This window comes from Grammomys surdaster, unplaced genomic scaffold (assembly GCF_004785775.1).
Source record: "Grammomys surdaster isolate TR1022 unplaced genomic scaffold, NIH_TR_1.0 806, whole genome shotgun sequence".
In the NCBI taxonomy this organism is placed as follows: domain Eukaryota; kingdom Metazoa; phylum Chordata; class Mammalia; order Rodentia; family Muridae; genus Grammomys; species Grammomys surdaster.
In genome coordinates this window covers 222,013-236,593 of record NW_021605225.1, presented here as the reverse complement: position 1 = coordinate 236,593, position 14,581 = coordinate 222,013, and the positions used below count along the sequence as shown (strand labels likewise).

The 14,581-nt window shown below is 45.2% G+C and overlaps 1 protein-coding gene across 1 annotated transcript in view; it reads left to right on the top strand.

The window, feature by feature from the left end:
- The window catches only part of Map7 (microtubule associated protein 7), a 130,699-nt gene that overhangs the window by 105,548 nt on the left and 10,570 nt on the right, over window positions 1–14,581 (top strand). The window contains exons 7-11 of the mRNA XM_028782603.1: window positions 1,185–1,298; window positions 6,299–6,423; window positions 11,352–11,467; window positions 11,715–11,986; window positions 13,925–14,153. Coding sequence (XP_028638436.1) covers window positions 1,185–1,298; window positions 6,299–6,423; window positions 11,352–11,467; window positions 11,715–11,986; window positions 13,925–14,153 — 856 coding nt within the window. The remainder of the gene's footprint in view (window positions 1–1,184; window positions 1,299–6,298; window positions 6,424–11,351; window positions 11,468–11,714; window positions 11,987–13,924; window positions 14,154–14,581) is intronic.

Below are 14,581 nucleotides of genomic sequence, written 5' to 3'. Positions count from 1 at the left end.
GTGTTGATCAAAATGATCACTTTTAAAATAAAGTCAGGTTATTAGAGGGCTTCCTGGAAATTGGTTCTCCCTGCATGGAGGCAACTATTTTCAGTGTAACAATGTCTAGCAGTATATGGTTTTTATAAACTAAACCAGATTTCAAGATTCTAAAAGTTATGTTCCTCTCAGATGATTGTTGTGTATAGGGTCAGCTACACCCGAGGAGTGCAGAGCAGAGGAGGAGCGGTCATGTTTACATAGTTTTAAAAGGCTTTGATGAGTGACATGGGAGTACTTTGTAGGTGGCATGTGATCTGTGTGTGACAGTGGCACATTGGTGCAAGCCTCTTCACTTACCGTCTATGTTTTAGTGTGCCATCGCTAGCTGCTCACAATGCAAACAAAGTCCTAATTGGCGTCCATTTTCTAATCACGGTCCTGCCAAATCCCAGGAGTTTGGGACCCACATGTCATTGTGTGAAGTTTGTTTTCAGATCTTCAGCCATCACTAATAAACTTGAGGTTTATAGTTACATTGCACTTGGGCATTTCTGCTTACTTTTGTCTTCCTTCAGCTTTAGCCTTGATCTTCAGCTGAAAGTTTTATATTGTGCCAAACAGGGACCTGAAAGAGCCTAGCTTCCTGAGTGAAAAGCTCAAAAGAACCCCGTAGAGACCTGTGCATGAGTCTTCTTTCGATTTATTGTAGCTCTTCCTCCAGTTACCCTAAACCATTCGTGGAGATCCATGAGTTTAACAGAGTTCTTGCAGTACTTTATGTTAATCTAGTTTTCATCTGTCAGCCCCAATGAGGATGGTTATTGAAGACATACAGGAAGCCTTCTGTCAGAGATGGCCATCAGAGAGGTGTTACCGATAATAGCAGATCTGTAATTGAAGTGGTATTTCCATTTCAAGACCTGTTGTTTGCTCAACAAGAGCAGACCAGAAAAAATCCATTGGAGCTGCCCCTTTAGAGCCTTCCATAAGCATAGCTCAAGGAGAGGCAGTGTTTGTGGAATAGCTTCTCCCTTGAGTGGGGATCCTGTTGCCCTGACTCATGGCCACATGTCTTCTCTGGAGAGCCTGAGCTGTCTCCAAGGTCTGTCCAGACTGTGGAGGTATTAGGTATGATGATGATCAGCACCCCCTTGGCCCAGTAAAGAATGTCCCTAACATCTTGCTTATATGGTGACATTTAGCTCGCCGCCTGCAGCTCAGCCCCTGGGAGAGCAGCGTTGTTAGCAGACTTCTGACGCCCACACATTCGTTCCTGGCCAGAAGCAAAAGCACGGCCGCCTTGTCTGGAGACACAGGTAAAGCCATCCAGGCGGAACTTTGTGGTGAGGTAAAGTCCTCCTTTTAAAGCCTGTCTGCTCTTCCCACGTTCAGCTAACCCCACCTCCATTCAGCCTGGTATGTGCTTCTCTCTGTTGGTGTTGGCTTTATACGCTTGGCATTGTTTTCTCTTTACATCCACCCTAACAACTTATCTGGACACCAGATGCCAGGCAGGCAGATGGCATCCCTCACCTGATCAGATAGCCTCTGTCTGTTAGATTACCAAGGAAAAAAGTATCACTTAAACCTACTTTTCTTTCTACCCCTGTATGTCAACAGATGACCAAGGGTAGTGGATATAATTTAATACCACTATGCAGACTTGGAAATAAATCATCACACTCTTCTGACTTAAGCAGGTAGTTTCTTACCCTGGCAGCTTCCCCCTGCTGTGCCAGGCTTTTGTGTGTAACCTAGTACCTGGAACCTTCCAAGCTCTAAAGAGCTGAGAAGGCTACGTGAAATGTTGTTACTTTCACTGCAAACATGGAACATACCTAATCTTGGCTGTTTCATTGAAATTTTTTCAATGCTAAATGTGCCTGAATGAACTGTAATGTATTCAGTTGGTAAGACCCATCCATATAGGCTTTGAGTGACACTTGTATATTGGTGTCACAGTTAGATTTCCCAGCTCTCTCTGGGCACAGTGTCTGTGGAAGCAACTTAGCCACCCCTCACCCTCTGCACTTGGAAAACCACATGTCCTCTTTGAAAAGTTCCCTTTTAAAAGGCCTTGTTTCTTCATGCTGCACAAATAAACCTCTTGGTAGTTTTATGGACTTTCCTCTGTTAGCTAACAAGTGTCAGGTCCTGCTTCTCACTGTCCGGTGTGAGGCAGTCAGGCCACAGGTCTGGGCATCCTCAACACCTCCCCCCGCCCTCTGGAAATGAGCTTGCAGCCATAAGAGCTAACACCAGGCCACACAGAGAATCTTCAGGTGCTCGCCTGTACCTCTCAGCACTCAGCACTTCATCTGGGATTTTGCTGAAGGAAAAAGTGCAGCATTTTAAGATTAGACTATGTTTTATACTGTGAAACTTCTTTGCCAGTGATGAAAGTAAGTCCTCTGCGTGTTGACTCTTCCAGGCAGCTTATCCACCCTGTCAGTGGACACTCCACAGTGTGTGACCATCACACACCTGAATCCCGTGTTATGTGTTGTCTTGTTCCAAAGCTAGGAACGTGTCTTTCTCTGCTGTTTCTGTCGGCAGTGACCCTGGCAATGCTTTTGCCCCTTGTCTTTCCCACGCCATTTCTTTGCTGTCCTCCTTTCCTTTCCCACCCACCGCTCCCTTCCTTGTTATGCTTAGTTGGGGTACAGTTGATGTTTGTGAAAAGCAGCACATAGATGTTGAAGCTTTGCTATATTCTCTAGGTTATGACTACCTATCCCATTGACACAGCTTATATTTAATGAGATTAAAGACTCCTAGTTTTTATAAAGATTTCCGCTTGGATTTATGAATGTAAATGTGTCTTAGTTGTCTTTTAGGACATTTCCTGTCTTTATTTTCCAGTGTACCTCTGGATTATTAGTTTCTCTCCATTTCAGTTTTCTTTCTTTCTTCATCTTATTCCCAATTGCCATTGGCAGAAGAGGATGTATCCATAGCCAAGACTACAACAGCAGTTAAGACCCTTGTCCTTTAAGGTACTCAAAGATTGCAGGACCCTTCTCTACCCACAACCCTGAGCAAGCAGTAAGGCTCCCGAGTGTTGGAAGAGCCCCATCTTACCCCTCCCATTTGCAGCCCCCACTTTGGGTTGACCTTTCCATGCCATGGTCCTCCCGAACCCACAGAATATGTGCATGAATATTAGAGGTTGGGCTTAGGCAATCGAAATACTTAGAAGTGTGTATCAGGGCTTTAACAAATGTTAACATTCTACCCTGCCGGTCTCTGCCCTGATCCCATCACTCAAGCTGCATTGTCTGTTCTGAGCTCTGTGTTCCCACTGAAGACCTTGATGGGTTAGGCTAATGCACTTTTGGCTGCCAGGAGTAGTGGAGGATGTTCTCAAAGGCATGTTCATTCTCTTAAACTATATAGGACATAGAGTGCACAATAGGCATTAGGTACTCCTACTGTCTCTTCAGGAGAATGGGATTGTTCAGTATGCAAGTTTCAGGTTTTTGGTGGTAGATGTTAGAATGTAATACTCTTGGAAATTTTAATATTTATTTCAGCCAGAAGTATTTTTGAACAATTAAAGTTGAGAATTTTTAAATAGATAGAGATAAGGATATTTTTAAACTAGATACGGTGGCACACACCTTTAATCCCAGTACACAGGAAGCAGAGGCAGGTAGATGTCTATGATTTCGCAAGCCTGGTTTTCATAGCAAATTCCAGTGTAGCCAAGGCCACAGAGTGAGAAGAGAAGATTTTCTACCTGTACTTAATGCTTTTCTTTTTCAACACTGCAATAAAGAATAAATTAGATTGTTCCAGGATGGTCTCAGCAAATATTCATTTTTCACTTTGTACTAAAGGAAAATGAAACCATGTTTCTAGCCGGGCGGTGGTGGCGCTCGCCTTTAATCCCAGCACTTGGGAGGCAGAGGCAGGTGGATTTCCAAGTTCAAGGCCAGCCTGGTCTACAGAGTGAGTTCCAGGACAGCCAGGACTACACAGAGAAACCCTGTCTCCGAAAACCAAAAAAAAAAAGAAAGAAAGAAACCATGTTTCTGTTTCCTTCCGTTCTCAGTTTGAGCCTTACTCTCTGAGCAGGCCTGTTCTCCAGTGCCCCTTGATCCTTAGGCAAGGTTAATGGCCTCTGGCTTTGCCTGGACACTGGGCACTGCTTCCTGATTATTAATCTACAGAAACACCCTGTGCAAGGCCTGGCTTCTGCAGTGTGCTTGATTAACTTGGAAGAGTTCTGCATTAATGAACCCTTTCCTTGTCTGGGAAGTGAAAGCGCCTTGTGATACTTAAGGAAAAAACTTATTTTCCAGTACTTTCCCTAGTAGTCACCACCAGCAGAGACAAGAGGCCCTTCTACCTCAAAGTACAAATCTACCATTCACCATTAAAGGTCAGAAGAAAAGCTGTGTCCACTCCCATGTTCTTATAGGAAGAACAGAGGAAGTAGCAGTATTTCAGTAAAGAAGGGTATTTTGTTCAGATATAGGAAGAGAGGTTGCAGCTTCTAGTCTTCCAGCTTCCTTCCCTTGAGTATGAGCCAGAAGATCCCTGGAGATACATGATGAGACTTTTTTTTTAAAGATTTATTTATTTTATGTACATGAGTACACCATTGCTCCCTTCAGACACACCAGAAGAGGGCATCTGACCCCATTACAGATGGTTGTGATTCACCATGTGGTTGCTGGGAATTGAACTCAGGACCTGGGAGAGTAGTTGATGCTCTTAACCACTGAGCCATGTCTCCAGCCTGTGAGGAGACTTTTACTTGTGACTTGGCAATGGAGTGCAGCTCAGCCAAGGTCCCAGGTTCCATCCCCAGCCGCGAGACCACAGAGAGATGTAAAGCTGATATAGCTGTCTGTAAATAAATAACATTTTCTTAAATTTATGATTTTAAAAATTAAGATTGCCATAAACGTAGTAATTTTGAGTTTTTATTAGTAGTGTTAAATTTACCTACATAGGGCTGAAGAGATGACTCAGAGGTTAAGAACACAGTCTGCTCTTCCAGAGGTCCTGAGTTCAATTCCCAGCACCCACATGGTGGCTCATAAGGATCTATAATAAGGTCTGATGCCCTCATCTGGCCTGCAGGCATCCATGCAGGCAGAACGCTGTACACATAATAAATATTTTTTTAAAAAATTTACCTACGTAATTCTTTAGAGGCTTGCTTCAGAGTTGGGTGTGGTGGCACACACTTGGAATCCCAGTGTTCCTCCAGATGCTGAGGTGGTGGAATTGCCACAAGTGCATCATGATCAGCCCTGGTCTACAGAATGAGCTCAAGACTAGCCTGGGCTATACAGACACATAGTAAGCACTTGTCTGTACAAGTTAAGAACTGCTATAGGAACCAGATTTGCATAAGGTAATTTTATAACCTCACTCAGGTACATGACATTACCTTCAACCGTGTTTGCTTCATTTTTTATGGAAAACCAAGATTTTTTTTTTAAATGAGATCTGAAATTCTAGCACCTGTGCAATGTTAAATAAATTGCCTTAATCTCATTGTTGTGTAGTGACTTTATAAATGTCAATGTTCCTTTGAAGGTGGGTGGTATAAAACTCAAAGTTCTGTCCTTAGTAAGACTGTCACTGCTCCCCATGATTTGGCCACAGAGGCGATCCTAACACTACTAATGTTCTTCTTGCCATTTTAAATAATTACAGCCTGTCTCCCCATATTTTCTACTCCTTGGCTTGGGGGCAGGGCAGAAGTATATATCGGCTTGCCTTCATGACAGAGATCGTTTCCAGCTGTTTTTAACTGTCCCTGACACAAGTCTCAACACCTGGCAAGACTTGGTCAGTGGACACATCTCGGTTGCTTTCCTCCACTGGCTCCTAAACTTGGCTCCTGAGACAGTTATAGACTTTACTTGCCTGCTCACATGCTTCCTGGTTCTAGCTTTAGTTTCATGGTAGCAGTAAGTAGGAAAAATATGTCCATAAGCTGGTCTTCATTTAAAAATGGCATCATAGATACAGGGTCTTCTCAGAGCCATTGGTCTGTAGTCATACAAGGCCACAACTGTCCACAGTCGGATTGTTTCCGCGCCTTTAGTCATAACTGAAACAAACAAGTAGTATTATATTCCAGGTCTGTCAGCTGGGCGCCTGTCACAGGTTTACAGGTATAGGGCGAGTTGAGGATCTCAGGGCTGGCGTGTTAGGTTATAACATCTTCTCCCCGCTTTTCTTTCTGTCTTCTTCTCCTGCACTTGCCTCTGGCTCTCTTCGCCTGCTCCTCTGGCACTCTTGTGTATAAAACCAATCACCTGCACTCTAGTTATCCCCGTTTGTCCTCGTTCAGCATCTTGCAGCCCCATCATCATGCCCTTCAAAGCTGCACACTCTAGAAACCCAGTGGAGCGACCAAAACTCTTTGTAACACCGCCTGAGGGCTCTGCACGAAGGAGGACCATTCACGGGACAGCGGTGAGTAGTGTCTGGAGAAGCTGGTGTGTGGGAATCGGTGCTGTTTGTCTGCAGAGTGGGCTCTGCCCTAAGGTGGACTCTGGGTACAAGATCAGGTGACTGCTACACACCATCTCACCCATTATAAACCTAGCTGGCTATGCACTCCTACTCCTCACTGCCTCCCACTTGGGGGTTTTGTTCTCCCAAAACATTTGAAACTGTTCTTTACTCAAGCACAGATGAGTGGCCTATTCCACTGGGACCTTTATACAAATAAGTGGTTAGGAAACATTTTCAAGGTTAGAAACTATGTTACCTTTGAAGGAAAGTAGACCTGGCTTGCTGCCCCGACTTTTTACCCCAACCATAAAGCTGGCCAAACTCTGAAAGTGGTTTACTCACTCAACCAGGTATGTATGCCTGCCACAGATGACGGATTTGGATACAGTTTTTGCTCAGTAGGCAACTCGTGTAAGGCTATTGAGCTACATACCCCAGGTATTTAAAGTGAAGGATACCTGAGTTAGCATGTGTGCCCTGAGCATGTTATAAATGCAGCGAGGTCATTTGTATGTCTCTTGGAATCCTTCATCTTTGTTTAAACTGTGAGCTTATGTGCTGTGGTTGGAAGATGCAGACACTGTTCTATGGCTTTGAACCCTGGACTTCAGTCATGATGTCCCCAGTCCAGCTCATATCATTGCTTGCCTGGCATCGATGATAATGTGATCCTGATTGCAGAGGCTAGAGCCTTAAAAAAAAAAAAAATTGTGCCAGACAGAGCAATTCTCGTGTTTGAAGAGGATGGCCATATTTTAGCAGGCTTTGCTTAGAGACATGTTTGAGGACTGTGAGAGTTGAAGATTTTTGCCTATGGGAAATTTTTTTGTGAGCCCCTTTAGGTGTCAGTGTGATTCATAGCTGAGACAGGCTCACTGCCCTGTAGCCGAAGGTGAACCTACCTTTGATGTCTGTGGGCTTCTACTTCACCAGCTTCATGATGCTTTGGAGAGCCAAGCTTCAGACCAAAAGTGACAGTGAACACTTAAGGGTGCATGCAGTAGGGGAAAGCATCTCAAACGCCTTCTGAAAGTAAGGTAGAAGGAGGGCTGTAGCCAACAGAGTCTGTCACCCTGTGAGCTTTGGTGGTTCTGTCAGTGCCTTCCCGAGTGTGATCAACTAGACTTTTCATTGCCTTTCAATCAAGTATTCAGGGAATGCTGCTGTCAGGAAAATGATGTTTATATCTACACCGTGGAATTAGTACTGATTAACTATGTTGAATATCTGGAATGTAGCTAATGGTATAGATGAACTGAATATTTAATTTTTAAAAAGTGTGTACAGGCTAGGGATATGGCTCAGTGTATAAAGTGCTTGACACGCAAGTATGCAGAGCTGCGTGTGGCCTCACTGCTAACTCAGCATTGGGGGATAGACAGGTAGATCCTCGTGCTTGCTGGCCAGCTGGGCTAGCTGACATGGCAAGCTCCAGGTTCAGTAAGAGACCCTGTCTCAAAATATAAGGAGGAGAAGTGGTTGAGGAAGGCACAAGCCTGTGACTTGCATCCATGTGGAGGCACAGCATACACATGCGTACATGCACACCCAAGACTGGAGTTGCAGAATCATGTTAAATCTACGGAAGTTTCTGAAGAACTGCTGAACTGTTTTGCCTAGTGATGGTACCACTTTGTTCCTATCATGCATAAGGATTCCATGTTCTCCACACCAACACTTGCTATTTTCTGTATTTGTTTTTATTTGTTTTTTTTATTATTATTTTTATTTTTTTATTTTTTTGGTTTTTCAAGACAGGGTTTCTCTGTGTAGCCCTGACTGTCCTGGAACTCACTCTGTAGACCAGGCTGGCCTCGAACTCGGAAATCCGCCTGCCTCTACCTCCCAAGTGCTGGGATTAAAGGCGTGTACCACCACCACCCGGCCCTGTATTTATTTTTATAATACACAATTTACTAAATATGAGTGATATCTCATGACTTTGATTTTGCATCTCAGTAGCATGGCACATTTTTTGTAGACAATGGCAGTTGGTAAGTGTTTGGAGAGATGTTTACTAAAGGCTTTTGTGTGCGTATGTTTGTGTTTCTGATGATCCAGTCGGCCTTGCACATCATGAAAGGGCTTTTGCACTGAACCTGTCACCAGCTCAGGCTGGTTTTAAGTCAGGTAACAGATTATTGCATTGTGGGAGTTAGTAGTTTATTCTAAGTAATGGCTCCCAGCCATATAGGCATAGGTGGTCTGTTCAGTCTTTTGTGGCTTTTGAGCTATAGAAATTTTTGTTTGATGTTCATGTGTCCATTTTTTTATTATTGCCTGTGCTTTGGGTTTATAAATTAGTAACAGGTCCCATGATATGAAACTTTTCTGGATGTTAGCCCCTTTTTAGTTTTAAGCTCATCCATTTTGAGTTCATATTTATTGCATAAGGGAAGAGTCCAGTTTCACTGTTGTTCATGTGAATATACTACTTCCTTGGTACCATTTGCTGAAAACTGTCCTCCCTTGTTGAGTGGCCCCGGTCTCTACAGCTTCTAGACTTTATTCTGTTCAGTTGTTCTGCATGCCTGCATCTACACGCCAGTACTATGCTGCTTTAACTGTTACTGCTTTAAAATATGTCTTAAAATCAGGAAATCTGAGAGACTCAGTTGGTTCTTTTTCAGATATTGTAAAGTCCCTGCGTACTGGTCAGCAGCCGGATGACTTGAGCAACGTGTGTGCTCTAAGCATTGTGGAAAGGGTTCAGAGGAAGGATGATTGTAGCAATTGCTACCCATTAACTCACACAGTGCCTCTGTGTGTGTGGTGCCCAGACAGGTGGCTGAGTGTAAGGCAGCAGAAGAACTGAAAAGAGGAGGACAGAGTCCCAGCCGTTGCCAGTTCACTGTCACCTTGATGAAGACTGTCAAGAGCATAGGAAACCCAGATAGTCAAAGTTAGCCCCGAGTGCCTCACACTGTGTTCCTCTTTTTGATATTCTCACTCTGCGCTCCTTGATCTTATCTAAGCCACATCAAAATGTTTTCACAAGCTACAAGTGGTGGCACGCATCCTCAATCCCAACACTCAGGAGGCTGAGGCAGGTGGATCTCAAGGAGTTCAAGGCCACCCTGGTCTACATAGTAAGTTCCAGGACAGCCAGAGACTCTGTCTCTAAACACACACACACACACACCAGGTAAAGGTACTTGCTGGGAAGCATGATGATCCCAGTTTTATCCCCAGAGCCCACATGGAAAGAGAAAACCAACTCTGACTTTCACAAGTTGTCCTTTGACTCAACACAGACATACACTCACAGAGGAGTAAACAAATATAAAAAAAATGTATGTTTTAAAACGTTTTTAAAGGAAGAAGACTTCATCTCCCTTAGGAAGAGAGGCGGGCCCTCCTCCCTCGTTCCAGTCTCCCCGAGGCATATGGGCCTCTCTATATGTGGCCCAGGAGGGAACCCATCTGGTGGCTGCAGTTTTTTTACCACCCAGAGACTGCACGTGTCCTTCAAGGCCCCACCTGCCTTTGAGGAATGAATTGGGACAGAGGGTGGCCATGTGACTGGGTTGATCTAGACCTGGCCCCCATACCGTGGGAAGATCCCCTTTGCCCTCAGTTCTTCTGTGATAGGAACTCAGCAGAGCCAGTGGAGACATCAGACGTTTTCTCCACTTGCAGCCCAGTCAGCCAGCTGGGGTACTGTCCAGAAGTTGGGAGACATAATTAAAGGAACTCAGAAGAGGAGGAGAGGGAGCATTGTGGTTGCTCCTAGTAGAAAGGAGACGGGTACCCTGGCAGCCCTGGCTAGGTGCCATCTGCCTGTCCCTTGTTCCCTTGTACTGGATTAGCCAGAGGTGCTGGCCAGCCTCCCTGCCACCCATAACCGCCCAGAGTCTCAGATCTTTCTAGTTTTTTCCTCTCTTTCTGCCCTTTGTTCCTTCCCTCCTCCATTGTCTGTCTGTCTGTCTGTCTGTCTGTCTGTCTGTCGTTTCCCTCTCCCTCTCCCCCCCCCTCTCTCTCTCCCCCTCCCCACTTCCTCAGCTTGAGATTCTTCAAATACCCAGGCTTCCTCTTGTTCCCTTCTGTTTCCTCTCCACTCTTCCCTGTTGACTTCAGAACCTCAGAACACATCACTAGTCTTCTCTTTGTACATTTGGCCAGATCTCTGGCTGAGCACTAGGCAGCCGTCAGGGGAGAGAGCTGATGTCTCCACTCACCTTTGGAACTCCTTTTAGGAAAGAGTAACCTACACTTCCTCACCCTAGCTCCACTTTCCTTGGGGGAAAAAGGGGCCCTTATGTAAAGACTTGTCTACAAAAGCTACATAAAAGGGGACCATGTATCTGAAATAACAGACATGTAAATAAATGACTGAGCGATGGTATTTTCCAAAGCAGAAGAAAACTGCTAAAGAATAAAAAAGTAGAACATGCACTTAAAGGTTTTTTTAAATGGGGCTGGTAGTGTGGCTTAGTGGTAGGACACTTGCCTTGTATGAAGCCTGGGATTTAATCCTTAGTATGGCAAAAAGAAAAATTACAAAATCAAAAACAAAAGGGAGAGACAAGGTAAAATAATTCCAGGTAATGTTAGAGAGCATAGACACTTGTTAAAAGTTTATAATTTTTTGTCATTTATTTTCTTGAGATTATAATATAATTACATCATTTCCCCCTTTACTCCCTTCAAACCCTTTCTGACGAAACAATTCAAATCATCAGGTCTACTTTATTCCTGTCATCTGTGTTGACTCAATTATATACTGTTCAGTTGTTGGCAGACAGGGGCCTTGTCCTACAGTGGAGTGGATCTGTATGACGTAGTTTAGAAATTGCCTTAAATTCTTAAAACACTAGATGGTTTGTAGTTTGTCATTGGGTATCATTACTATGAAAATTCTAATTATTGAGTTCCTCTGACCCTAGAGCCATAAAAGAGAGCGAGAAAGAGAACACATTCCCTTCCACGTTTCCCCTGGTGTCCGCAGGACTCTGTCTCCATCGAATCTCAAATCGAGGTCACCAGCTCCGGCCCGCCTCTGGTGAGTGTGGTGGCGGTGGATGGGCGTGTCCACACTGGAGAGTGACCTTCAGCCCTCACCACTTGTCTTTGACTGAGGGGACACAAGCTGTCTCTGAACTGGGCCTCGTTAGCAGCTCCTTTTCCACATTTACCACAAAGAGAAAAATACTCCTACCGGAAAGTCTGCTTGGTTTTACATGTGTGGGTGTTCTGGGCTCTGGTAAGCCCATCCTGACCACTCATTGTCCTTGTCTTCTGTGGCCCAGGCTCCCATCCAAGTCCATGCCTCATCTACCTGGCACACCCCGACCCGCATCCTCCTTGTCTCCTGGCTCAGTCAGAGCTGCTTCCACTCAGGCCCACTCCTCGTCTCCTGGCAACATCCGCCCTGTCAAGAGAGAAGTGAAAGTAGAGCCTGAGAAAAAAGACCCCGAGAAGAAAGTAACCAATGAGCCCTCAATAAAAGGCAGGGCGCCATTAGTGAAGGTAGAGGAGGTCACAGTCGAAGAGGGGACACCTGTGAAGCCAACTGACCCTGGTAAGAAGAGACCAGCTGGTGCTGGGATATGGGCTGGTGCTGTCTGTGCTTACCCGCTTACCCTGTTCATAGGAAATACATACTCTCTTGTTCTCTCTCTCTCTCTCTCTCTCTCTCTCTCTCTCTCTCTCTCTCTCTCTCCTCTCTCACCACCACCACCACTCTGTATTGTGAATGCTCTGTGTGGCAAGGATGACCTTGAACTTCTTGCCCTTTTGTTTCCTCCTCCCAAGTTGCTAGGCTTACAGGGATATGTCATCAGGCCTGGTTTGATGGCCTTGACATTAGACTTGGCCTCTGTGCATGCCAGGCAAGCACTCTGAGCGACTTCCCCAGCCTAATCTGTATTTTTGAAAAGATTTTCAAATCATTTCTAAAAATACTAGACTGATATTTTTAGAATTTTTCAAATGACAAATCCTTGGCCTTACCTCAGATCTACTGGCTCAGAATATATGCTCGAGGATCAAGCCACTTCCATACTGGATTTGAGAACCGCTGGTTTAGTGTTCGACAGAGATCAGAAGGCCTAGCCGTTATCTTCTGTGCAATAAGTCCGTGTTGTTTGGAGTCACCTGGAACTAGGAATTCAGTATTTTCTTGCTAAAAGTTATTATCATAGAAAATACAATTTGAGGTTTGAGGGTAGGAACCAAGAACAAGTTACAATGTTAGAATGGAAGAAGAGCCCAGTATTGGCTTCATTCCAAAGGAAGATAACGACCCCACACAGCAAAATGCTATGAAAGACTGGGTCTATACTTCTTACTGGTAATCCTCGCTATGGTAGAGGCTGAAGCTCATGGATCTCAAGTTCAAGGCCTGTCTGAGACGAGCAACTTAGTGAGACTAAACAGAAAGTATACAAAGGGCTGGGTGTGGTGCTCTGTGCTAGAGTGCTTGCAGCGTGCATGAGGCTGTGGGCTCAATCCCACTGGAAAGCAGAGGGAGAGAAAGCTGCAGACTGTCAGACTGTAATCTTGAAGTGGAGGGTTTGGGAATGAAGGCTCCAGTGCCACCCGTCATGTACGGTCATGAGACTGTTCAAGTGCCGGCTTCAATCACCCAACTAAATCTGTAAACACAGTTGAAGAACATTTTCTCAAAGCACTCTTGGGGCCAGACTTGTGGCAGCTAACGTGCCTATCTCTGACAAGGCTATTGCGTCCTCGTGTCTAGGGTCTCAAGGCAGCTCTGGGGAGATTCTTTGAGACACAGTCTCACCGTGTATCCCAGGCTGTCTCCCAAGTGCTGAGATTAAAGCTGTGTGCCTGCACAGCTTCAAGAAGAGAAGTTGCTTAGCAAAGTGTAATGGTACACACCTGTGATCCAAGTCAGGCAGCTGGGGCAGGAAGATCGTGAACTGGCTCTGAACAAGCCCTAACTACACAAAAATCCTGTGTCCAAAAAGGGGGTGGAGGGTATTTTAAACCTTAATTAAAATAAATAAAAGGAGCCTCCTTGTTGGGTGCTACCTGCCCAGCCTGAGTCCCAGGTGTGGCCTGGGTGCTAATGATGCCCATTAAAAGGCTTCGATGCTGTGGTAACTAAGTCACCAAAGCACAGAGATACTTGTAATAAAAGGCAAATGGAGAACCTTGCCTTTATTCTGCTCAGAGTGGGGCTTCCCACAGACCCTGATTGGGCCCTTGGTAAACATTTGGTAGATATTGCTAACTGATTTAACTGCTGTGAAAATAAGGCATGGTGACAGAGTGTGAGCTTTGTTGGATGTCTCACTTCCACGAGCAGTTTTGTTATCGGTTGCTTGGCTACAGATAGACAGAATACGGTGAAGCCGTGAGAACAGACAGTGGTACTTGTTCCCTCCTCTTTGAGAACGATGAGTCCGGGCCTGGGCCATGGAGAATGCCAGTTTTTGTTTTGTTCCTTGGGTTTTCACTCCACTTGGTTTTCTCCTTGTACCTATTTGCACAGCTGTTCCAGACTCAGCCCCCGTTCCAACCCTGGCCCCTGCTCCAGCTGCGGACCCAGCCCCAGGCCCAGCACCGTTGTCCACTGTGACTGTTGGTGTAGCTCCTAAGACTTCTGCAGGCACCACCGACCCAGAAGAGGCTACAAGGCTGCTGGCTGAGAAGAGGCGTCTAGCCAGAGAGCAAAGGGAGAAGGAGGAAAGGGAGAGGAAGGAAAAGGAAGAACTGGAGAGGTAAAGGGTGTTAGTACCCTCCGGCCTCCCCTACAGCCAGAGACAGCATGGAGCTTGGGTTTCTCCTGCTTCCCTCCAGAGTGTGGAGGTGACAGTCCTATGTTTACTTGATGCTGGGTATCCAACCTAGGACCTATCTGTGCCAGGCTAATACTCTATCAACTGAGCCACATCCCCAGAACTATTTTTAAAATCAAATTTTCTTCTGAATAGCAACATACCAACACGGATAAGAAAATGTTTAAAGGGAAGAAAAGATATCTGATTCAAGTAGTTGCATACATTTTAAGTAGCCTTTTCTGTTCTCTGACTGCTTGGAGGAGGTATGTGCAGCCACACACACACACACAGATCCATACGCGCAGTGAAGGTGCAGCTGTCAGGTCTGCTTTCGCAGAAAACACTTCTTCAGACTCAAAGTTTCTTCA